At 39.0% G+C, this 27,027-nt stretch overlaps 1 protein-coding gene across 1 annotated transcript in view; it reads left to right on the forward strand.

Moving 5' to 3' along the window:
* Crb1 (crumbs cell polarity complex component 1) overlaps positions 1-27,027 on the forward strand; it is a 141,455-nt gene that overhangs the window by 5,195 nt on the left and 109,233 nt on the right. Inside the window, exons 2-6 of the mRNA XM_042054027.1 lie at positions 3,195-3,368; positions 5,651-6,296; positions 13,732-13,927; positions 17,234-17,373; positions 23,933-24,115. Coding sequence (XP_041909961.1) covers positions 3,195-3,368; positions 5,651-6,296; positions 13,732-13,927; positions 17,234-17,373; positions 23,933-24,115 — 1,339 coding nt within the window. The remainder of the gene's footprint in view (positions 1-3,194; positions 3,369-5,650; positions 6,297-13,731; positions 13,928-17,233; positions 17,374-23,932; positions 24,116-27,027) is intronic.

Consider the following 27,027-nt stretch of genomic DNA (forward strand, 5'->3'; position numbering starts at 1 on the left):
CAGCATTTGGGCTTGGGACTGTCCATAGAAAGCAAATGGGATTGATTACAAACTTCTGAATGCTTGACTTTTTCATGGAACTTTATGTATATCATTAATTCTGTTCCTGTGATGAAAGCAGCAAAACTACCAATAACTGGCATTGCTCATTGGTGCCAAGCACCGTTAGGAGTTAAATAATTAATCATTGCATGATTCTATTGAATAGTACTATTTTTATGACAATGAGACCTAAGGCACAATTGTATCTACATGACAGAACCCATAGAGATTCATTAAGTCACTGAGCCAAAATGTAAACCTAGGATCAGAAACCTGTGTACTGTACTCACCTGCTGTAACATGACTATGAATTATCCCTATTAAAAGGACACTGAGGCACTGTGATAATTATCACAGAAGTTAGTTGAACCAACATTTAAATCTAGCTAGAGAGCCATGTATCTGTACTCTTCCCATGGCATTATATTGGCCTCGATTTGGTATCTAAGACCACATGCTCAGAAATAACTGCATATGTGACACTGATTGCCTGGCTTTCGGGGTACAGAAGAAATGCCAGGGGAAGGGATTGTCTGAAAAGAATCCATCTTCATCTCAGTTTAACCATCCCTTGTGGATTCTGTCATACCGTGGATCAAAGCAAGTGCTCTAACTGATGACTCGTTCTGCTTGATTTTACCAAAGGAGGTCAAAGTAAGAATTTCCTAGCAAGCCATACATGAGAATTCAGCTGGTTTTGCTCCCTCATTCATTATTCAAGAGTTGTCTGCTCACCACCTACCATGTGCAAGTCATTTAGACTATGTCCTGAATAAAGATACACTTCCACCCCTACCCAGCCCAGACTTAGGATAGAATTTCATTTTCTGCAGAAAGTCAGGCTAAGGCGAATTCAGCAGGTGCCCTCATTTTCCTAAGTTAAAATCCTTAGACCTGTGGATTGTAGCTTGACTCTGGCAACACACTTCTATCTCCCAGTCCATTTAAACAGCATCTCATCAGTAAATGTTTAATCTTCTCTCTGCAATCATCAGAAAGCATTCATTACAGCCTGGTCATGCTTTCAAAGTTACTCCATAACAAACCTAGCACATCCCTTAGAAATGGGTTCTCTAAGTCCTTGGCCATGTCCCATTAGTCTGAGAAAAACAAAAATAAATAAATAAATCCAGGGAAATGCATGCCTCTGAGCAATGTGAACCCAAATAAGCGTGCATATACTTGCTGCTGGGAAAGGAGGGTAGTGTGTAGCTTGGCTAAATATGGGCACAGTAAAATTGCTATTTTTGACCCAGATATGATATGTACATAATAGTTTCACCCATTCTCCCCCAACCATCTTTCTGATGACAGAGAGTGAATTTGATGCTTAAGCTCAGTATCAATAAGAATGAATGGCAGACATGATTAGAGTCCTAAATCCTGAGAAAAGACCGAGAAACTGATAACAACAGAATATTTATGTGAACATGTTTTTAATTAAGTATTAATCTTTACTTCTTTACATATGGGTAATGTGTGGTGATTGTAGTTGGTGTCCACATACATGTGCATGCTTTTTATAAAGACTCATTTAAGGAGGCATGGCTTGCATAATTCATACTCAGGAAATAACTGTAGAGCATGTTTTAGAACAAATGGATGCTGAGCACAATACAACACAACTTGTTCTTGGTATAGTTAGTTAGATCATTATCACAACCTCATATATAGCATTTATCTAGTGTTCAGTATGTTTGCCACGGATTAAAGTCTAATAATTTAATCTCCATAAAGTTCTCTGAGACTCATTGCCCTGCTCTGGTTTCACAGACGAGAAGACAGAGGCTGCACAGGCAGACACAGGCTCAGGGCTATCCCACTGGCCCCTCTGCTTCGCTTTCTCTTTATTGGTTAAGAGAAAAGTTAACAAAGAGGAGATAGTAAAAAGTAAGCTGATAATTTTTTAGATAATTGAATATTCAAAAAATCATTCAGTTATCTGCCTACTTACCAAAGGGTAAGCAGAAGAAAACCAGAATGGACTAAAGAGTAAATGCGTCAAAAGCAACCTCTGAAAAAATTAAACTCCTCCCCTGGAAAGAGTCATTCCTGCTTCACCAGGTGAATAATGATCCACATCACAATTAACTAAATTGCCAGCGTGCCTGTTTTTCATCTAAATTTAATTACAGGATAAACATACTGACACATACATGCAAAAAAAAAAATGAGTCTTTAGCATCTTTAAAACTGGTAAAATTAATTCCCATTTTTCAACAAATAGAATCATTTCATTTTAAGATGAAAATGGAAACTGCAAAAATAGTTACATATAAAAATTACGGGAAATGCTTTTCTTTTTTTTTCCTTCTGCCACTGTTTTCAGCCTTTTTGGCTTCTTACAGGCATCACCAGGGAGGAGGGGGAAGCCTCGTTGCATTAGCAGCAAGGGCCCCTACTGTGCTTCAATTGGACCAGGTCTCCTGCTGATGTGTTCATTGGGATCACTCAGGATGTCCTCCCTGAAGGAATTCTGCAGCTTTGAGAGGGACAAGGAAGGAAGGGAAAGTTTTAAAGCTCTGTAATGAAGAATTTCTTAAGAGTGCCAGTAGATGGCGAACTTTACTGCAAGGAACACGTGCTGTAGCCTGCGGATTGCTCAGAACATTAACCACCCAGTGAAATTTCCTACTCAGGAAGCTAATATGAAAGCCAAACTATTTACGCCCATTTCCTGGGAACTAAATCCCAATGATCAATTTAAATCTTATTAATGAGTCTGTTTCTAAAGCATAGTAATTATTGAAATGATTTTTATTTTCACTGAGAGAATGTAGTGTGCCAGGCATATAAGAACACGTGTGAGTTTTATACTTCAAGTATCGTGGAAAAGTTGGAGTGACCATAATCCTTATGTCATGGACACCCATTCTAGGTTTTTGCCTTCACTCTGTTTCCTTAGCTGCTTATTTAATTATTTACTCAGTTTGTTCATCTCAATAAAGCATTAGATTTGTCAGACAGGGTGACATATGCCTCTAATCCCAACATTTTGGAAGCAAAGACAGAAAGAGTTCAAGTCTGAGGCTTGCCACATCAAATTAAATGGAGTGAACGGAAGTTGTTTTATTAATTTGAAAAATAGAATTTTCTTTCTGACAGATACTTTTTCTCATTAGTTAGTGCATATATGCTGACTGTTTCTGTAGGAAAACCTGTTAGCATCTAGGGACACATCACACACCTACACAGTAGACAGTGTCAGTGGTACCCTACACAAGGGAAGGAAATGGGGAGGCTCAGACCCCACAGAAAGCATGTCGCAGTGTGCACAGAAACAGAACAATGGGGGACAGGATGTGGACTGTAGTTGGATCCACCTGGTTTGCTTTGCAAGCATTTTATCGAATTTATTTCGTCAAGCCTTTCAGAATCTACAGGGCTATGAGGAAGCACATATCTGCTTCATGTGCCAGATGTGCACACTCCAGGACAAATTCCTTGAACCACACCGAACAATTTCTTCTTGACTTTATACTACCTGAATATTTCTTTAATCTTTAGATACATAAAGTACCAATGTTGTAGTTGGGAATGGTTACACACACCTTTAAGAAGCAGGCAGATCTCTTTGAGGCCAGTGTGGTCTACATAATGAGTTCCTGAAAGGCCAGGACTATGTAGATATAGAGACCCTGTCTCAAAGCAAATCAAAGCAATACAAAACAAAATAAAAATTTTGGCATCCTACTGTGGCAAAAGATGACTTAATTCTTCTACAGGACACACACACACACACACACACACACACACACACAGCACTAAACTCTGTTGCTCCCAATATCTATCACAGCTTTTTGTTATTTTATAGCAGAGTGTTATTCTCATAAGTTGCAATTTTATTTTCTCTTCAGTCTGTGTATTGATCTTACTTACTGACCTTCACTGATTTCATTTCCTTTCTTTTCCAGCTTTTAGCATTTCCCCCAAATTAATAGCAATGAAAGTTGTTTTGTGTTTTAGGCTTGGTCTGTTTATTTGCTGTTGCCTCATACACAGAATGCTGCATTTTTCTTTTCTGACACATCCCTCATGAGGCTCCGCTTTCCAGTCTGCTTAATGTTGATACTGATGGCACGTCTGGGGTGCTGGGATTTCTTTTTTTAGTAAAATCTGCTTGTTTTTATCTTGTTAGGTCCCTGACAAGATTTCCTAGAATGAATGTCTTCTTTCTTGCTTTCCCTGTCATTTTCATTCATGTTCCCCCAGAATCTTCCTGAAATTTCAAAAGAGTACATTTTGAGTCTGTGAGTACTTGAATGTTTTCCAATGTTTTGTTTCATCCAACTAAATTACGAGTATACTTGGGCATATAGCACTGACTTACAAATGACTTCCTCTTGTGTGTGTGTATGTGTGTGTGTGCATGTGTGAACACACATGCACCAGCATGAGTGGTTCACTACATACCTCAGGCTGGTATCAAACAGAGACCTGCCTCTGTTTACCAAGTACTAGGGTTATAGGCATCGTCACACATGGCCTTCTCAGGAGTTTTAAAATGTTCTATATCCTCCAGCATGCAATGCTTCAGATGATAAACTAGAAGTGTAGCCAATCAATTTAGAGAGAGTCGCAACATTATTGCTTTTTTGGGGGCTATTACTTCAGCTGTATTTTCAAAAATGGATTCTTAGAACAGAGAAGCTTTCAGGAAAATGAAGTTTGTACCCTTGGCTTCAATATATTTGCAATGGGACAATATCTCTTTTGGTCTGTGAAATGTATGTAGCTATTTTGTGTTGCTGTGTGATGGAGAAATGCTATGTGTGAAGTCCTGCAATGTTTAAGGCAGTGTATTGCATTAGATAACCAGGATTTTTATTATTTTTCATTTTTCTATGTTTTGTTTTTTAGAGCATAATATAGTGATGCTGATTAAACAGCTAGTGATAAACCAATAAACAGAATTCTTTTAAGTATGTGTTTCTGTTAAGCAACTGATTCGCAGATGATTTTGTAAGTGATCTAGTATTTCCTAAGTCTTCCATAAGGGAAGGCAGGCATCAGAATTCCGAATAGCTGGAGGGAGTAGCAGTTTGGTTCTCATTATTCAATTGCACTTAGACCTGAGGAAAGGAAGACACAGAAGAAATGTGGTGAAGTCGTTTTTCTTCCTGTTCACGTGTGCATGTGTGCACGCATGCATGCATGTGCATGTATGTGTTTGCATTGTGTACTTATGCATGTGCATGTACACAAGTGTGAATGTGAGAACAAACATGTAGGTCAAAGACAACCTCAAGGTCTCTCATTGGCCTGCTACTCATTTATTTGACTAGGTTTACTTGCCAGTGAGTTCCAAAAATCTACCTCTCTAGTGATGGAATTGTACGTGTCTACTATCAAACCTTGATTTTTAAAAATGGAATCTGGGGATTGAACTTGCAAGCCAAGTACTTTACTGACTGAGGCATGTCCCTAGCCCCATCTTAGTTTCTTATTACGAATTATAGAAAACTTCTGGATCAATGAAGAATTAAAACTCAACATTAGAACACATCCAGTGATGTGTTTCGATAATGAATATGTTTGAAAGGGTTTTCTTTAATTCTACCCTAAACCATTTGTAAATTTAATCTTGATATTTTATATTTCCTTTTAGATTCATCTTGCATTAATTCTACCCTCAACCATTTGTAAATTTAATCTTGATATTTTATATTTCCTTTTAGATTCGTCTTGCATTAAAAACAATACCAAGTGCCTCTCGAATTCTTGCCCAAACAATTCTACATGCAAGGGTTTTCCACGAGACAATTGTTGCTCAGACATAGACAATGATTTGGACAAAGGCTGTGAAGATGTGAAGGACCCTTGTTTCTCCAGTCCCTGCCAAGGAAATGCCACTTGTGTGAATACTGCAGGAGAAAGGAGCTTTCTGTGTCAATGTCCTCCTGGGTACAGCGGGCTGACCTGTGACACTGCCACCGATTCCTGTGGAGGAAACTCCTGCCAACATGGAGGCACTTGCCATAAAGACCCCGAGAACCCTGTCTGTATCTGCCCTGCGGGATATGCTGGAAAGTTCTGTGAGACAGACCACAATGAGTGTGCTTCTAGCCCTTGCCATAATGGGGCTGTGTGCCAAGATGGGATCAATGGCTACTCCTGCTTCTGTGTGCCTGGATACCAAGGCAGGCATTGTGACGTGGAAGTAGATGAATGTGTTTCTGATCCCTGCATGAATGAGGCTGTGTGCCTCAATGAGATAGGGAGATACACTTGTGTCTGCCCTCAAGAGTATTCTGGTAAGTGCAATTACATCAGTATCCTGAATATGTGGTTGGAAAAAAGGAAACTTTTCCTTTTATATTGAGTAATATGTATGTCTAATCACTTATGAAAATGGTCAAATTCTAGAAGGTACTACTAACTAGATAAAAAGCTTACTAAATCCTGAAAACCTAGTGAATTTGCTGAGTTTGTGAGCACGTATTAATATTTCAGCAGAAGCTCTACACAACCGCAAGCTTCGATTCAGTTTTCACAAATGTTAAGGAGTATTCCTTTGTGTATAGATGCCATATTTAAATAAAACCTCACTATCAATTGATGGATACTTAGGTTGCTACCATATCTTGGCTATTGTAAATAGTGTGTCAGTGAATGAGAGAAGACAATACATATTTATATATTACATATTATATGTATTTTAAGCTATATATTGAGTAGCGGGGTAACTAGATCACATGGTAAACTAATTTTCAGGGTTTTTTTGAGGATCTTCTATACTGTTTTCTAAAATTCATAACATACCAACAAAATAGAGGTCCCTTTCCCCAAAAGTTTTCTCAGCATTTACTGTCACGCATTATTTTGAACACTGCCAGTATCACAGTTGTAAGATAATGTCACAGTTGATGCTCCTCTGTGATCAGAAATGTTGGAAATCTTTTCATGTATCCCTCAGTCACTTGTCTTCTGCATCTGCCGCATTTCGGATGAAACTAGAAGACATTATGTTAAGTGAAGTCACGCAGGCACGAAGGGCCAGATCCAGGCACGGAGGGCCAGATCCAGACATGAAGGTCCAGTCTCCTATGTGGAATCTGAAACAGCTGACACAAAGAATAGGGTATTGAATGGTGGCTGCCATCGGCTGGCAGAGGCTAGAGCATGGACAAGGGAAGGGAAGATGTTGGTAAATGAGTACAAGGTGACAGCTGGAGAGTACGTGTTAGGGTTCTATTGCTTGAGGACTATACTTGGTTATACTGTGTATTTCAAACAACCATAGGAAGAATTCTAAGTATTCTCATCACAGAACGAAAAACAGTAAATGATTAGCTTGATTTGGTCAATCCACAGCACATACACACATTTCAACATTATGTCCATAAAAATCTACAATTATTTCAATTGAAAATAAGTTAAAACTTTAAAACAACAAGAATGACAAGTACCTTTGGATTCAGTCCATGGACTTCATGGAGTCACTTTCAGAATCAGATAGTTCTGGTTTTCTATCCCTTCTATTTCTTCAGTCCTGTCTTAGCCCTACCCTCAATGGCCCAAAGCCCATTACTTCATGCAGCCTATTAGGAAGGCAGGGTACAAATTGGTAGGTTCTGGTGTTTAAGTGTGCTCTACCAGATAAATGGCAGCAAGCCAGTTCTTACTTCATCACTTAGAAGACAATAATAGTACATCACATCAGTTGCTTACAAAGTTTCAAGGATGGTGAATAAACCATCCTTTGACTGTATCCTTGGAGCCGAGTAAACTTAGCCAACTATGAGGAGTCCTGGTTCTTACGGCCTTATGTGTATTTCATATAGATTTATTTTGTGATTTTAAATGTGACTCATAAAAAGCTGAGTTTAAAAAATTGCCTGGTTGCTTAGAAAACAAGAGAAAAATAAAACATTATGGGAATGATACCATTTTATCAGTGAACTTGTTACATTTCTGTGATTACCAGGCAAAGAACATTGGTTGTTTTGAGCCCAGAACAGACATCATGCAACGAACAGTGTAAATGAATTAATTGTAGAGAGAAGTGTATTGTCTGTAAAATTTCAAAATTTTCCATTTTTGAATATACCCTTAACATTCTTTTTGTCTAAACTTAGGCTATATAAAAGAGTTTAATTAATGTTCAGCCTAAATAGATCATTTATCCCATCCATTCTAATGCTCAGGGAACATTTAGAAAAGGGGTCAGAGAACAAATAATTGCTGGAAGACAGGGAGAAGGCCTGCAAATGCCATCTTCTGGATAAGACAGCCATTAGAATTATAGACTCACGGCAGCTGGGGTAGCCTGTGCTAGGTCAGCATCCAGACAGGGACTCTGGTGGCCTTATGCCTCACTGCTTCTCACTGCTGAACTATTTGCTCCCAATAGAGTCAGGAAGAGCATGAGCCATTGTTTTTATTTGTGTACCCACAAGTAACCCCACCAGGTTCTAATGAATAGGTCACCTGCCAAAGTAGAGTAGCCATGTTCTGGTAGCCTATCTTGGCTCTCATCCCTGAATACCAATTATCCAGAAATGTGGAACAGAAATGTTCAGATCCTATCTTCAGAGGGTCAAATTTAATTGATAATATCTAAGAATGGGAGTCAGAAATTAAGTTCATGTGAACTTAACATAGAGACTTTGGTTGTTGGTTTACCTCATAGCTGTCCCGTCGATATTGATGTTTGTGGCGGTCTGGACCAATTACCAGAAATCCCAAAGAAGATGGGTAGAATCAAGAGAAAGCCAAAGTTGATGAGGGAGAAAGAAGAGCATGAACACTCCACATGGATGCTCTTGCGTTCCCTGACTCTACCTAGATCTTCTGATGAATCTTGGACACTGTTACAGTGAACAGCTGCAGTGTGCCGTGTCTGAGTTTAGAGTGAGCATAAAGAACTGTGTTTACAGAGTGGGGAAAAACACTGTGTGCTTGTGAGCCACAAAGCAAGAAAAGGAAGTAAATTTTAAAAGACAGAGAGGTAGGACGGGGGAAAGAGCCACAGCATGTGGAGAGGGTTCACGCAGCATGAATCCTCTGTGCACTCTATTGCATTTCACGAGCTGTGATTCATTGGCTGCGACAATGAGCTGAGCCTGAGCCAAAGGGAAGTCTTAGGTGAGAGTCTGTTTGCATAAGCATCAGCTACAGTTGAAGCTCAAAGTAAGAACTTAAAGGTTTCTTTAACGGAAAGGACTTTGACCTGGAGCATTTGTCTAATTTTAGTTTAAGTTTATGCAACAAATCCTTATGTAATTGAAGTCCTTCTTATATTGATGAAATTAATAGTGTATACCTTTTCCATAAGATGCTTGTAGTATTAGAAAACAGTTGTAGTAGGGGCAGGGAAAAGCCAATTGGATAATAAAACAATTGGATAATAAAAATCAAGTAAAAATATGTATTGAAATTCTCAGTGAAAGAAACCTATAGGAAAATATTCCATTCCTTCATTATAAAATAAATATTTGAGGGGCTATGGAGATGGCTCAGTTGGTAAAGTGCCTGACAGAGCATAAAAACCCGAGTTTGGATTCAGAGCACCCAGGTAAAAGTCTGTGCAATTCATAGTTGCTGTCTGTAATACCAACCTCCCTAGAGGTCCTTGGCTAGCCAAGTCTGCCAATCGGTGAGTTTTAGGTTCAATGAGAGACCCTGTCTCAAAAAAAAATGTGGAAAGGCATCCAGGAAGATACTCTGTGTTGGCTTCTGGTTCCTATAAACCTATATATGTGTTCATAGATAATACATATAAAAACCACCTACATACACACAAAAAATAAGTTATGAAATGATGGATGAATGAATAAGTTAAAAATGGATCTTTAGTATATAAATTATTTTAAAATAATAGTAACATAATTTTAAGTTTTACATATAAGGTACACATTAAATTTACTTTTAAGCATAAGGAATATTTTTATTTTGTAAATATAAATATTTATATTTATTTTATTTCATAAATGAAAATGTATTTTAAGAATGAAGTTTAGTTCATAGTTTAGAAAGTGTAAAATTTTAGGGTCTTACCTAGAAGAGTTATTGTGGTGATAAAGGAAAAGGCAGCCTTGATAGTGACCAGGAAGAAGGCTCACCATTTTTCAAAGAAAGAATATTTTCACACTATTTTTACCTAGGGAAACATTGATGGCTCTAATAAAAACGTGTGCTGAAATTTCCAGTGATACTTCCAACATAACGAACTTACAATGTGTACCAACGTCTCTCAAGCTTTAGCATGCATCCAGCTCACCTGGGGAATTTTCTGTGGAAATACAGTATTTGATCCCACAGATCCGAGATGAGGCTCAAGTCCCCATGTGATGCTAACGCTGTTGGCACAGTGTCTTTGTGACAGGATCTGGGATCACCTAGGAGACAAACTTCCAGGCACGTTTGTCATGGGCTGTTTTGATAAAGATTATCTTCTGACCATGCTCGTGAGGGAATATATTGATCAAGGAAATTGAGGTGGAAAGATCCATGATATAGTGGGTGACACCATTTTGTGGGTTTGGGTCCTGGACGACGACGATGACGACAACAACAACAACAACAACAACAAAGCTAGCTGAACTCAATATGTTCAATATGTTACCACTCTTTGCTTCCTGATGGCATATGTAATGTGTCTAGTCACCTCAGGCTTCTGCTGCCATGGTGAACTGTACCCTTGAACCGGAAGCCACAAAAACCCTTCAGTCTTTAAATTGCTTTGGTCAGGGTAATTTGTCACAGAAACAAGAAAAGAAGCTAAGACAACCACACAAAAGCAAGTGATGACTCCCACGACACCCACACCATTGTTGCACCAGTGGGTATGTCTTACCTGGCCACTCGTAACTGTAGCTTGCAGAGATCTTAACTTGATATAACTGTGGCTAACGTTAAGCACTATGAAAGCTATATATTAGAAATGAAGCTCTCAGGTCACTTAAAACTCGATTTCCCCATTTTCTATGACTCGGGTATGTGGTGTCCTCAACAATAGGGTCTTACTATCATTACTACTTATGAGTTTTCTGACCTTCATGGATATTCCAAATGAAACATGTTAATCTGAGTATCCAAAAGTAATCTCAATAAATGAAAGGAAACATTCAGCCTGTGTTGCTCTGGGTCTCAGCTAGCTCCGAATGATTGTTTCTAGTTCTCTCCATTTACCTGGGAATTTCATGATGCTGTTTTTCTTAAGGGCTGGATGATACCCTATTATGTAAATGAGCTACATTTTTTTATTATACATTCATCAGTTGGTGGGAATCTAAGCTGTTCTCATTTCCTGACTATCATGAGCATAACAGCAATAAGCATGAATGAGATAATATCTCTCTACTAGGATTTGGAGTTTGCTGAGTACATACCCAAGAGTGATGTAGCTGTATCATAAAGTAGACTTATGTCTATCTTTTTGGAGAATCCACATAACTCCTCCCCAAGGAGGTTGAGTGATTTTGCACATCTGCCATCAGTAAATAAGCTCGCCATTTCCTCATACCCATTTGTGATCATTTTTTAATCAGCCGTCCTGACTGTGTTTAGGTAAAATCTCAAGGAAGTTTTATTTGAATTTTCCTGATGTCTCAAGACATTAAATATTTTAGATTTTTTTCTTATCCATTTTATTTCATCTTTTGAGAACTCTCTCATGCCCACTTCCACTCTCTTGCTCAACATATTAGTTGAAATCTTACCTAGGGCAATAAGACAAGTGGAGGAAATGAAGAAGCTGTAACTAAGAAAGGAAGAAGACCAAGTACGCTTTATTGGCATTCTGGTTAAAATTTTGTTGTTGCATGCATGTATGAAGGTGGACTAGAGTGTTTACAGCAGCAACAGAACTGAGATCTACCTGCACTCTGTGCATAAACACTCATGTCTTAGACAAGCCATAATAATTGTATAGTAGATTTACATAAGGAGCCCATAACTAGGAAACATAATTCTTATTATGAAGAAGCATAGAATGCATCGGGATCACATATATTGCACGGAATCTGAAATTTAGCATAATTAACCTGGAGCACAGTGATTTTCAAAGCATGGGCTCTGCAGATAATGGGAAAGGTGTTGAGGGTGGTTTGTCATGGCCATCCTTCCCGTGTCACGTGCTCTCTGCCTGTTGCAGTGAGTGATGAGGTCAGCCCGTTGTGCGAGACCTGCTCCACACTGATAGCATATGATGTGTGTTATCTAGTGGCACAGAAATGCTAACACAGATCTCCAATTCTCAAAAGGTAGACAATAAGGGTCAAATATCTCCAAATGTGTTTCATAAGTTTAGGACAGTCCTTGAGATCAACATGATTTATTTTAAGTGTTTGTCAAAGCCATAAATTGACTTCCATGCTCCTGTGGGACAGTACATCCAGCTTTACTGAAGCACCTAAAATTCTGCCCTGGTTCACCAGCTCATTGTTCGGGGGAAAGAAACAGATTACCATACAGTTGCAACAAATATTCACTGAAAATTAGTTGATCATATCCTTTGTTCAAAAATATATACCAAATACCACAGAAAATAAGAGACTCTGACCCTAAAAAAATTCACCATTCTGTAGGCAGAGGAGTAAGAAATATGATAAATACATTGATATTATAGGGCATTTTGAGCGGATAGTGAGGCAGCACCAGAGGTTTAAATAAGCAGTTAAGTGTAATTTCCAGAATCTTGCTCCACTCAACCCAACTCTTGGGAAGTAGAGGGTAATGAATGAGGCATTACTAGTAAGGTCACATCATGTGGGGACAGATCAGTTCATGGTAAGCACACACAGCAGGGAGTATGGCTTCCATCTGTTAGAAGCTGCAATTGACTTTTAAAGAAAACTTCACTTTTCTGAATATGTTAGGAGATGCTATTAAAAAACTTTCTGAAAATATTGCCACAATAATATTTGTATTCTTTAGGGATTGCATAGTAAGTAGTGAGGAGGTAGGATGGTTAGGAACACCGGATAATGAATGCTGAGGGTCACAAAGGGAATAGTAAATGAGAGTAGGCCTAATGCTATTGGACAATTTTCCATTTTTACTAATAGAATTCTTTTATTCTCAACATATAAAAGTAAAAAAAAAACACAAGACATTATTGGAACATTTCTACTGAATTTTAGATCAAGAAAAGAGAACAAAATCAAGTTGGGCACTACCTTGGAGCCACTTTGGAGTCTCTTGATGTTTTAATGCATGATTTGTTATCCTGAATTAGAGGCACAGTTGTACAGAATGGGTAAGCACAGACAGTCCGTTTCTGAGCTTTTAAAGTTTCTATACAAATCATCCAGAACATACAACCAGTGACTGCCTGTGCTCAGACACCAACCCAGCCTGCCTGAGCTTTTCCCCACTCTTCTGTATGCGGCCTAACCAAACCAAGTGTTTCAAAATAATGAAGGAAAGTAAAACCAACAGTACATTTTGGTATTCCAACAAAAGTACAGTTAACAATAATTTTGCTCTAAAAATACCTTATTTGTTTCCACAGACAAAAACGCCACAAGCTGTTGCAGGCAGCAGTTCTCTCAAGCGACAGCTGCTCCGCTCTCTGCAACTTCCCACAAGCACACAGAGTTAAGAGCAATTAGAGTAGAGGAGGAGAATTATTTTGGGTAACATAGCATTTGACAAGTGCTTTAGTAAATAAAGTATTGCCAAGCAGCTAAAATATTTTCACTTTGCTAAAACTTTTCTGGCTTCGTGCGCTGGCTTTTCTCAAAGGTGTGAACTGTGAGCTGGAAACTGATGGGTGTGGATCCCAGCCCTGTCTACATGGTGCCACGTGTCAGGATGCTTTCGGGGCGTACTTCTGTGACTGTGCACCTGGATTCCTTGGAGACCACTGTGAGTTCAACTTTGATGAATGTGCCAGTCAGCCATGTCTCCATGGAGGTCTATGCGTGGATGGAGGGAACAGGTACGTGTTCTATGGATGAGTGATGGGCTTCCAGAGACCAAGCACTTGTTCACAGCTGTCGCAAATTTCAGGTTCTCACAGCCTGCCTTTGTTGCAAGTTACACCAAGTAATGAAAAGTTGCAGCATTCCGATTTACTAAATATATGTATATATTTAATAAATATGTACTATATATATGTATGTATTTAGTGGACATCTGTACTGAGTGAAGGTTTTCCAAGACACTCCTGTAATGGTTGAGAACTACATACATCATAGAAAAGTACCAACACCTAAACTCCATGTAATAAACCTGTTACAGATAAGGAAGATGCAAAAGCAAGGCTATCAATTGTGAAAATTGTGAACATAAGGTTTATATTTATGAAAACAAGCAAATAAATCAAATGGAAAAATAAATCCTTCCGAATTCGTCTGTAAAGGCTGCTGTAAGAGCATCCGATATTAAATTGGTCTATCTCGGCTTTCCAGGTGTTTGGGGAATTGAGTGAATTTATTAGAGAAAGAGTAATTATCAAAAAGTATAACTCAATTTGCCTCCAAATATGAGTCTCTTATTGGAATTTGTGGAAAGGGCAACACTGCATTGTATCTTTGTGTGATAAATATAATTAATTTGTATAGTGATAGCTGAGTTCACATCAAATAATATAGCCCTATAAAGAAATTCTCGTACTTGCTTAAGCCATGAATACAGACTTGTTAAGTGCAGAACAATGTTTGATAGCATTAGACTAGGAATTCCCTCATTTGATCGCAGTCCTGTGGGAATGATGGTGAGCATTACTGTTCCCAAATTGTAATATATGCCATTCCTTAATTTTAATAAGGAATCTAGAGTAAAGAGATGTTAGACGCTCCCATGAGTTCATATCATTAATTTCTTGTAAAAGTAGTAATAAAATCATTTTCCCTCCCATTAATAAATCAGACACGGGGCTGAGGATTTAGTCCAGTGGTAGAGTACATCCCTAATGTGTGCAAGGCCATGGGTTCAATTCCCAAGAGCACACAAAGAAAAGAAAGTCATAACTTACTTCAAATCTAATTTCAAAATGACTAGAACTTAAAATGAATGTAATGAAAGGCATGTGTGCTTCAAATATGTCCATAAGTTAGTCAATAAGATAATAAGATTTTTGAATAGAGCAGAGAGAGTGGAAAATTCTTTTTAAAAATATGAAGCACAATTCAAATCCTATTCTATGTCTTGATTTCACTTTTCCTGTCAATCAGCGAATCTATGGAGGGAGTCTATACGCCTAGCGGCAGCTAACCAAACCCCACAGAGACAGGAATGTTAGAATGACCGAAACTTCCAAGGGAATGAGAGCTCTCTGCCATGTGTACTGTTTTCTCTAGAAAGCACCAACATGGAAAACACAGGGGTTTTGGTTCTGATGGGAAGGCTGACAGGCTGGAAACCTTCACCCTTTATTCTCTACTTTTATTTATTTATTTATTTATTTATTTATTTATTTATTTATTTATTTATTTATTTATTTTTGAGAAAGGGTTTCTCCGTAGCTTTGGAGCCTGTCCTGGAACTCGCTCTGTAGACCATGCCTACCTCAGACTCACAGAGACCCACCCGTCTCTACCTGCAAAGTGCTGGGATTGAAGGTGTGTGCCACCACCTCCCAGCTTATTTGTGGCATGATTCATATCTTTGTTTTACTGTCATGTCTCCTAATATCTAACTGTTGTGAGGATCAACCAATGTGGTTTGAGTTTGTTTTTACAAAATAAAATTAATAACTTTCCTATAATTCACGAGGAAAAATTGATTCTTGCATACCAAAGGAGCTTTCAAATGCGATCTCCATTTCTAGAGACTTGGATGTGCTCCTTTAATATAGGACATGTGCCTCTAATGTCTCACATAGAGTAGATTACTACTTTTTAACATCTTATTAATCAGTAGCCTTCAGGTGGCATTTTTCTTTTAAGTATTTATTTGCCTTTTAATTATGTGCATGTATATATGTGAAATGTGAACGTAAGTGCAGGTGTTTAAGGAGGCCAGAGGTATCAGATTCCCTGAAGCTGGAGTTACAGGTGGTTGTGAGCGCCTCACATGGGTACTGAGAATCGAACTCAGTTCCTTTGGAAGAGCAGTGCATGCTGTTAACAACTGAGCTATCTCTCCAGTCCATTATTAATATAATTATTAACAGTAGTAATAGTAGTAGTAGTGTGCGCGTACGTGTGCGTGCGTGCGTGCGTGCGTGTGTGTGTGTGTGTGTGTGTGTGTGTGAGGATAGGTGCCTGGGTCACAGGACACATGTGGAGATTCTGGAATGACAGCTCCATGAAGTTCATCCCCTCCTTCCTCATTATGTAGGTTTGGGAATTGAACTCAGACCCCCAGGCTTACACAGCTTGGACCTTCATGTGCTGGTCCATCTTCCTGGCCTTATGTTTTTAGTATTTTTAATCAAACAAAATCATGAACAGATTTTCCCCAACTATCTGAGACATAAAAACTATGTCCCTTGAAAGCTGCCATTTCTAGAGCCTTAAGTAGCCCAGTATCTATGCGTGGTGATAAATAAACACAGCCATAGGGAATAGTTTACAAGTGTTCTATGATTGAAACATCCCCTCAAAACACCCTTCTTTTTCACCTAACTATGCAGATACATTTTTAATTTTCATAACACTAAATCCTTGAGTAGACATTACCTATATTAAGAACCTACTATTTATAAAAATTCAACAACTCACACCATCAAATTAATTTTGAAATAGTTTTAGATCATAATAATTGGAGATAGAAGAACAAAAATATTCATGTAATTAAAAGGAAAAATACATCATAATCACAATATACTTAAGAGCACTTCTATTAAGAAAAAAATTAATTTTTATAATAGACCTTATTTGGTGCAAATCATTACCTACTAACTTAAAAAATGCTAATAATTATATTTACCATACCATTTAATAGTAACCTAATACCCTGATATACTAGAGATGATGCTTCTATTTTATATATATATATATATATATATATTTGATTATCATTATGATCTGATGACCTAAGTCTTCAGTTTAAGTATGGTGAAACTGGCTTCCAAATAATGGTGCATGAAGTTTTACTGTCATTTTTAAATCAATAATGACAAAGCGTTGTTATGGAAACACACGACCATTCAGGTCTTCAGAGATAACTCCATTTTACTTTTGAGGTAAGTATGAAGCTATGCCATTGGGGTCAGGTTAATGAACAAATAGAGACAGAATAAAGACGGTTTATTTCAAGATGACCAAGAGTTGACATGAGATTTTCGTTTACTATCTAGCTATCACTGCGACTGCACCGGTAGTGGATTCACGGGGATGCATTGTGAGACCTTGATGCCTCTTTGTTGGTCAAAGCCTTGTCATAATAATGCTACCTGTGAAGACACTGTTAACAGCTATGTTTGTCACTGCTGGCCTGGTAAGTGACAATTACTTCATCTTTTTTTTCTTTTTACCCAGACTAGAAACACATTGCTTATAGAAATTAAGCTAAAAAGTTCTTTCCACCAAAGGCTTTAAGACAACACTTTATTCAACTTTACTTATTATATTGAATTCCTCATTGCCTACACAGTATTGATACTATACTCTAAACAGTGTAAGGCAAGGGACCACAGCACCAGTGACTAGAACCCTCTAGGATCATAAAAACAGCAATGGAAGGTTGAATTTCACATAGCTTTCATGAAGAAACATTCACTAGGATGGTTTCTTTTTATCTACCTATTTCCAGACACCAGAAATAAAAAATACTTCAATGTGTTAACTTTCTAAGAATTTATCTTGTCTCTTGAGCAATTCATGCAGTTAGTCAATCTCATAATTCATGTAGTTAGTCAATCTCTCATAATCTGGGAGCAAAAGGGGCATATCTAATTCTAATAGATATACAGTATACAAAAATACAAGTTTTGGTACATTAAGATACTATAAAGAGCTTATATTAAAGTGAGTATTACCATTTACAAAATATGCCTGCATATGTATCATAAATGGACTCACTGACAAGGAGATTTCGGATAAATATCTTAGCCACTCTTCAGATGAATTTTTACTTATAAAAGAAAGGTGTTAATAATGATATCCACCTCCTTGAGTTGTTTCAGAAAACAACTCCAGTAATAAATATAAAGATCTTAGCTCAGCTTAAAACACAGAAAACTCAATAAACACTAACTAGTTGGTAAAAATAAGAGATTGATCATTCTGTGCCCTAACTGGCACCAAGCAATACAGCTTACTTTAGGAAGGAAGTGAGGGAGGGAAGGAAGAAGGGAACGGAAAGAAACAGTTAATGTGCCGGGAGCACATAGAAAGGAACCTGTCCAGCTGTGGATCTCCGGGTGATTGTTGAAGACCATTTGACTATGTTGAGTGGTATCAGTAAGATGAAAATGGGATGAACAGCAGCCAGATCTCAGAGATACTTGTCTGCCTTTTAAATTATGAGTCAGGGAAGTTACATACTGTGGTGTTTGGAAAGAAAATGACCCTCAAAGGGCATGACACTATTAGGAAGTGTAGCCTTATTCGAGTAGGAGGGGTCTTGTTGGAGGAACTTGGTCAGTATGGAGACAGGCTTTAAGTTCTCATGCATGCTCAAGCTACTCCCAGTGAAACAGACCATATCCTGTTGCCTGCAAGATGTAGGACTCTCACCTTCTTCTCTAGTACCATGTCTGCCTGCACATCGCCGTGTCCCACTGTGATGATAATGGACTGAACCTCTGAACTCCAATTAAATGTCTCCCTTTCTAAGAGTTGCCTTGTGCATGGTGTCTCTTCACAGCAATAGAAAGCCTAACTAAGAGACATAACCCAACCTATTCATTTACGAAGAGGTCTCTTACAGCTTAATGGAAGCTGACTGAGTGAAATAAAGCTGAAGATGCAAGAGATTCTGAAACAGAACTGAGTCACTTGCCAGAACTAAGACGGCAGTTGTAGGATGTGAAGAGAGGATGGGTCTTTGTTATGGTTTGAAAGGAAAAGGGCTCCCACAGCACAAACTCAGGAGGACAATTCAGAAGTGGAGCCCAGCTGGTAGAAGGGGAGCGCAAGAAGTAGTTCTTCAAAGATCATTCCTAATCTTTAGTCTTTACCACCACATGTTCTTATAACCCCCGACAGAGACACTTGCCCCATGCCTTCCCCTACTGTAATGGGTTGGAAACCCCCGATTCATCCAAAAGAGCTCCTTTGTCTGTTATGTTGTTCCTGCAAGTATTTTCATCACATCTATGAAGAAGTAACTAACACAATGGCCAGGAGGGTCATGTGGGAGGTAAACGATATGAGAAGATTTAGCATGTTAAGAATCGGGGTTTCCATCTGAGGTCACCCTAGATAGAAAAGTAAGGATGTCTTAATACCCTATGCTTAGTGTTGTATAGAAGGAGATTTAATACTAGAAGTTACTTTAGAAAGGACTGTAAAAGTTGGGCTAAAAAACACATTGGTAAGCATCATGGCTGCATTTGTCTTTAGTCCTTATTTCAAAAGTAAATAATTTGCAGAAGTATCCATCAACTTAAATGTTTATCACAGAAGTTTTCCTGAAACTCAGATGTTATCGAATATGTGGAAAAAAACAAAACAAAAAAATAAAAATCACAATCCCAGAGGATCTGATTTGGTATCATGTTGTTTCTTTGTACAGAGATTTATAGGGAAACTTGTTAAAAATATTGACCGTGGTCTTGACTGAAGGAATCTATTTATATCCGGTTAAAGAGAGCAGCAACTAAAGTCCCCCCAGAGTCTTGGCGGTGTGGACAGGACTGGCAAACACATAAATCAGCACCCCTCCCGCCACCCTCCCAATTGAATGAGATAATGCATGAGCCGGAAAAGCAGGGAAGGATTTATTATAGTTCTAAATCTCTTCCTAACTTGGCTGATGTGTGAGCCTTGAGTCTTAGAACAGAAAGAATATTACAAAGAGCCATGTTCTTTTTTTTCCAGAAAGTCCTGATGCATAGCAACCTATTGTGAGAACTACTGTTCAGTAACATTTGAAATGCATGTAAGCATAAAGCAGAAATATCTCAAAAGTGGGCATTCTTGATGAAGAGCTTCCGAGGGCTCATTAAGGTGCTCTCCGTTAGAATTGTGAGGTCTCTATTTGACATGTTTCTTACTTCCTTTATCCAGTGCTCAAGTTTCTTCTTCAGATTGTTGAGAAGGGTCCCAAGGGTTACATGAAATAAATATATTAGACTGTGGTGCAAGAGGATTTATATTGTGGCTATTATTTGAAATAAGATCGACTCAGGTTTTTATTAGAGCTCCAAAATGAGCAATAATATTGCATTCTCATTACTGGCTCATCAATAGTTAATTCTCTAGTTATGCACTGAGCCGGTTATAATTTAAGTTGTTGTCATTTTAACCATTAATTAGTACTATTTATTCTCACTCAGTCATTGATTGAAGGTCAACTATTTCTGTATTGCTGGGTAGTGGAGTGTTGAATAAAATACACGCAGTCCTGTTTATGTGGAGCCGACAATCTGTTGAGGCAGTCAACTATACATGCAAGTAAACACATCGTTAAATGTTGTCAAAAGAGCAATGGACGAAAAAGACTGAGGAACATGACAGGAAACCAAGGCATCTTATTGTGTGGTGATCTGAACAAGAGAGGAAAGTATTGTGAGGTAAAGTCTGAAAACAGGGAAAGAGTTGACCAAGAAAAGGCATGGGAGAGAATTTCCCAGAAGGGAAGGGAGCATTGTTAAGGCTGTGGGGTAGAAAGCATCCTCGGGAAGGAAGTGACAGAGCTGGATGAGGAGGGCAGCTGGGATGAAAAGAGCCCATAAGTCAAGGGAGCACTTACATCGTGTTAAGGTTGAATTTTATCCTCTGTGAAAACAAGAAGTCATTGTTATTAAAATGAAAAAGCGTGATGGTTTGATTTTCAAATTGTGTGATTTAGGATAAAGATAAGGTTCTTAGAGAACTTAAGGTGACATTACAGATGTCACTTGTCTTGTGGGTTGGTGTCCCTGGAAAGACTCCATACATGTATCTCACCAGCTTACAAAGTAGCTGGTGCTATTTCTGTAGCCAACAACATTATGTCCAGGTTCCACTAAGTTTACATTTGGGAATTAGCATTCCACACATCACAAGTAAATAAGAAAATCCTCCTAAGGCATAACACAGGAAAAAGATACAAAACATTTTGGGTACCAAATATACCCAGCTAGGTGGTTAGTAGGGAAAATGGAACTATAGCAACGTATTTGGGGAAATTATATTTGGTGATGGAAAATGCCTACTAGGCATTCAGATTCTCTTGCTGGTGATATGTCAGTTGTGCACATACTCTTGTGGCATCTGTCAATTTTGGCTACAATGATAAAAGAGAATATAACGGACGAGCTCCGTTTTCAGGTCTCGACTCAGGACTTTACCCTGACACACAGCACTGCATTGTAAAGTGTGTTAAAACCTGTAAATGAATGCTTATACTCGGGCACAGCCATATTTGGGGGACACCTGATGGTATCTAGACATTATGAGTTAGATATGTCTTAGAAACTTAAACAGTGAGTAAACAAAGCAAGCTATGAAAGGCCACATGTGATACGATTCTCTCATGTTGAAGCTCTATCCACACACAACAAAGCTATACCTTTATGGGTCCACATGTCTGTAAAGACAGAGAATCAAATTGCATAGGGAAGTTTCTTTTGTGTTTCATATTTTAGTTTCTTATTAAGTGGTAAGCCACTTATTTTTAAATCCTCGTCCATAATGAAATGACCAACCTGAATCCAGGAAGGTATACTTCGGTGTGCTGGGTGACAACTCTGACCTTTCTCTGACCTTTAAGAGGTGCCTTAGGCTTTCTATTACTGTGATGGAACACCATGATGAAAGTAACTCAGGGAGGAAGGGATTATTTGGTTTATACTTCCATGTCTAGTTCATCACTGAAGGAAGTCAGAGCAGGAACTCTAGCAGGGCAGGAAGCTGAAGGCAGAACCTTCCATGGAGGCTGAGATGGAGGCTGTTTACTGGCTTGCTCTCTGCTCTGATGACTTTAGCTTGTGGCAAGTTGGCATAAAACTCAGCAGAAACTGACCCCTTGTCAACTTGACACAGAAGCATATCACTATTACACCCCAACCTTTCCTTTCTTGTTCATCCCCGAGATCACACTTTAATATAAACACCACAATAGAAAACATTGGATAAATTTAAAAAGTTCCACAGTCTTACAAACTCAAATACTTTCAAAGTTCCTTCTCTTTCAATATATCCAAAATTTCTTTTAAAAATTGAAAGTAACAGCCAGGTGGTAGTGGCACACGCCTTTAACTCTCTCTAGCACTCGAGAGACAGAGGCACATGGATCTTAGTGAGTTCGAGGCCAGCCTGGTCTACAAGAAGTAGTTCCAGAACAGGCTCCAAAGCTACAGAGAAACCCTGTCTCCAAAAAAAAAAAAAAAAAAAAAAAAAAAAAAAAAAAACCATACATGTCAAAGAAAAACAAAACTCCATCAGAGTAAATCTACTCAATGTCCAGTATCTGGGATGCACTCACAAACTTCTGGACCCCTCCAAAGGTCACTTCTCTGGCTCTGCTTGCTGCAAAACACACACCATCTCCTAGCCTCTGGCTGGCTTCACTTCACACTTGCTCCTATCCTCCATTGTCACACCATTGTACTGACATTTCAAAAATTCTGGCATCTGCTGCAACTGTGCTACTCCCTCAATAGCCTCTCCTGGGCTTTCTTCAAGTACTCCAGCCATGCCACACAGTACCAAGCCTCAGCTCTCTAAGACACTTCATGACGTCAAAACCAGTACCACCTGGGTGACTCTTCGGCTGCAGGCATATAGTATAATCTTAGTCACCTCTGGAGCACAGCTTGAGTGTGTTGCCTCTAAGGAAACACTTCCCAGAGGATGTCACTCCATGATGCTGGTCTCTTGTTAGTCACCGCTAATGTCTCAGTTCCAGCTGACCAGCACTGATTGTTCCAGAAAAGCAAAGATTTGACTTCAGTTGTTCTGGTATCTTGTTAACCATCAACCTTCAGTTAACCAGAACCATAGAGTCTTAAAATAGCAAACAGTCATTAAGAGACTTGTAAACTTCCACCTCTGAAACTTCACAAGACAGGCTCTGTGGTCTCCATTTCACTCAATACTCTATAATATTCCAAGCTCACACAGAACAGCTCACCAAGCTTTGAATACTAAACAGCCCAGAGTTTCAAAGTCCTTCCGTAATCCTCCCCAAAACAATGGAGTCAGGTCTATCACAGAGATATATTGGTACCGTTTATTCTATCTCAGTTACTTTGACATTTAAGAAATACCTTAGGGTTTCTAATGCTGGGATGAAACATCATGACCAAAGAAAGTTAGAGGAGGGAAGGGTTTGTTTGGCTTACACATCCTCATCTCGTCCATCACTGAAGGAAGACGGCAGGAACCTGGGGGCAGGAGCTGATGCAGAGGCCATGCTGGAGTGCTGCCCACTGACCTGCTCCTTCCTCTCTGATGATTCCTTGTCTAGTTTGCCACAAATCTGGCCAGTGCAAGGGACTTAAGGTTGGCTCTCTGGCTGCTGCTGACTTTTCAGAGATAACACTCTCTGTAAAAGCTTCATTTATAAAAGGACTATTTGCAAAATTGATATAAATGTTTTTTCATGCGGTGTTCAGATTAAATCATAGTTATCTTGAAATTCTCTTTTATTTCAAGCCTTACTAATGAAACCTTTCTAAAAATACTGAACAAAACCATACAACTTCTAGAATTTATTATGTATCTCTGATCCATTGCTACTAGGATCTATTTCCATGTAGCATCCTCTTATCGGCTTTCCCCGCTAGCTTTTTGAGGGTGGGCATCTTGCTAATTGGCACCAGCACAGTGGTCAGCCTCCTCTCAGACAAGTGCCTGGCATTTCCCAAGCTTTGGCTCAGCAGTTTCTCTGAACTTTCATCCTGCAGGCTACACAGGTGCCCTGTGTGAGACAGACATAAATGAATGCAGCAGCAACCCCTGCCAGTTCGGCGGTGAATGTGCCGAACTGTCCTCAGAGGCTCTGTATGGACACATTGCTGGCCTGCCTTCCTCCTTCAGCTACCTTGGAGCCTCGGGCTATGTTTGCATCTGTCAGCCTGGATTCACAGGTGAGGCAATGACTCCTGGGTTTAATGACAGCAGTGGATGTAACTAAACAGCTGATGAGAAGACTGGGCTGTCCCCATCATGGTCTTGACCTCTTTGCTCATATTCTCACTCCCACTCTTCAGCTGGACTTTGGGAGCTCAGCCCAATGCTCCACTGTGGGTCTCTACCCCTGTCTCCATCAGTTGCTGGATGAAGGTTCTATAGTGACATTTAAGATAGTCATCAATCTGATTACAGGGCAAGGCAAGTTTGGGCACTCTCTCCAATATTGCTTAGAGTCTTAGCTGGGGACATCCTTGTGGATTCCTGGGAATTTCTCTAATGCCAGGTTGTAGTAGGAGGCCGCTTATTTGTAGTAGGAGGCTGCTTGTTCATTCCAGGCTGCCCAGGCCACGAAATAATCACTCAGAAACTATATTATTTAAATCACTGCCAGGCCAATCACTTAAGCACATTGCTAGATAGCTCTTATATCTCTGCTCAACCCATTTCTATTATATTTTACCATGAAGCTAGTGGCTTACCAGCAAGATTACAGCTGGCAACTCACATCTTTCTCCTCTGGCAGCTCCATGGCATCTTTTTGACTCTGCCTACTCTTCCCCCCCCCCCTCTCTCTCTCTCTCTCTCTCTCTCTCTCTCTCTCTCTCTCTATATATATATATATATATATATATATATATATATATATATATATATATATCTTCCAGCCTGGCTATATTCTGTTAAGCCATTAGCCAAAAGCAGCTTCTTTATTCATTAACCAGTAAAAGCAACACATATGTAGAAGGACTTCCCACACCACAGGTTTCTTGCTAGCCCCATAATGACTTTCTCAATCAAAATATATCTTTCTCTGATTTCCATCTCTATCCTTGCTCCCATCTCAACTATCCCATTACCTTAACTAATGGGAATTCACCAACTCCAGCCTTACAGGGAAGGAACAAGCATAGAACCAAGCCAGACCATCTGAATATGGGTGACAGTTGTATGGCTGGGGCACTGGCAGTGGTTCCAGGATTTGTCCCTGTTCTTTGTACTGGCTTTTTGGAACCCATTCTCTTTGGATGGATACCTTGCCCAGCCTGTATATAGTGGGGAGAGCCTTGGTCCTTCCTTGGAGCAATGTGCCTTAGCCTCTCTGGGGAGTGTATGGGGCTGGGATAGGGAGGAAGATGGAGGGAATGGGAGGAGGAAGAAGTGGGAACTGGGATCGGTATATTATTTTTTAAAAATAATATAAAAAAGAAGAAGAAGGAGGGGGAGGAGGAGGAGAAAGAGAAGGAGAAGAAGGAGGAGAAGAAGAAAGAAAAAAGGAGAAAAAGACCTGGGCTGTATAAACTCTGGTGCGATGGCACAAAGGGTCCACCTTGTGAGCACGAAATATATCTTGGATCACATGTAGCTCCTTAACTCATGGGAGCAATGTAAAGACAGGGGGTGGAAAGGAATAAAACGGGAACCATTTTCCTGAGAATTGCTGTCCATCTCAAATTCCTCACTCCAGAGTGACTGAATTTGAGAATTTTTTTTATGGTTTATTCGTATTTTCTAGCATAGTTATTCTTACATATATGTGCATGAAGAACAATTACCTAGTTTCAAACAGTCTTGCTTGACTGTCGTGCAGCTAAAGTCAGTTCAGCCATCAAGCTTCAGTGGCCGCTCTTCCCCTGGAATCACTTCTCTAAACCCCAAAGGTCCTGTGTGGCTATTCTCCACTGAAAGAGACATCTGTATCTACTGTGCATTCTGGAGCTTTCAGAACTTTTGAAACATCCCCTCGAATTGTTAATAGGTAGTGATTCACCCACAACTGCTAGATATTAAAGAGAAAGATAATCACATTCTAGACGTCTACCCATCTTTTCCTCCATAGATTAAATAGGTGCTTCAGGAAATTCTTTAGCTGCTGTTGAAGATGTCTGGGAAAAGCTAATTTCTTGCTGATTTCTTTCTTTGTCTTTAGTTTTAGTCTCGCTTTATTTTTCCTTTTTTCTTTAGTTTTCACAGGTTAATTTATTATGTACTTTCATGCTTTTCCTACCTTTGATACACTCAGTATGCCAACAAACTTCTTGTTGCTATGACAACAAGCTGTAATTCGTTCATTCTATTAAAAATGATTTTGGTTCATGGTTTCGGTCTATGATGACTTAATGTCACCATCTTTGGTACTATAATGAGGGAAGGCATGGTAGGTACTGTGTGGCAGAAGAGACTGCCTCGCTTTAGGGTAGCAAAAAATTAAAAAGGAAGGGAAGATCTGAAAGTAAAACCCTAGTGTTCAGTTCAAGGCAGTGTCCCTAATGACCAAACTTAGCTTCACTACACTCTACTCTCTAAGATTTCCCTCACATCCCAGAGGGCCAATAGGCCATTGAACAGTGATTATTCTTTTAATACGCAAGTCTTTTGGGAAGTGGATGTTCATCCAAACCATAGCACTCACATTTTCAAATCTTTGAGTTTTAGGTTTTTTTTTTTTGGCCAGCTTTTGTGAAAATTTTAGCCAGTATTTCATTGAATTGTCTATCAATTCCACATTCTTTCTTACTCCTAGAACGATAATTTTATATCTTTTAATATTAACAAATTTTATATCTTTCATTGTTTTTATGAAGTTTCTAAATTCCCTCCCTGCCTCTGCTGTTTTCGCTCTATTGTTCATACTGGGCAAATTCTGTTGTTTTTGTAAAACAACAAAGTAATTCCCCTCTCGCCTCCTTTTTATTAATCTATCCGTCCAAAAAATTCTTCCTTCCGTTGTCTTTTGTGACTATTCAATTCCAATTATGAGTGGCGTGTTTCTAATAGTCAGTTATGTCCTTTTTTATCTCATACTGGGGAACTCCAAATGATCAGTGCTGATGGTCCTTGAGTGGCTTGTCATTGTTTCTTCATTGAT

This window comes from Arvicola amphibius, chromosome 12, assembly GCF_903992535.2.
Source record: "Arvicola amphibius chromosome 12, mArvAmp1.2, whole genome shotgun sequence".
In the NCBI taxonomy this organism is placed as follows: Eukaryota; Metazoa; Chordata; class Mammalia; order Rodentia; family Cricetidae; genus Arvicola; species Arvicola amphibius.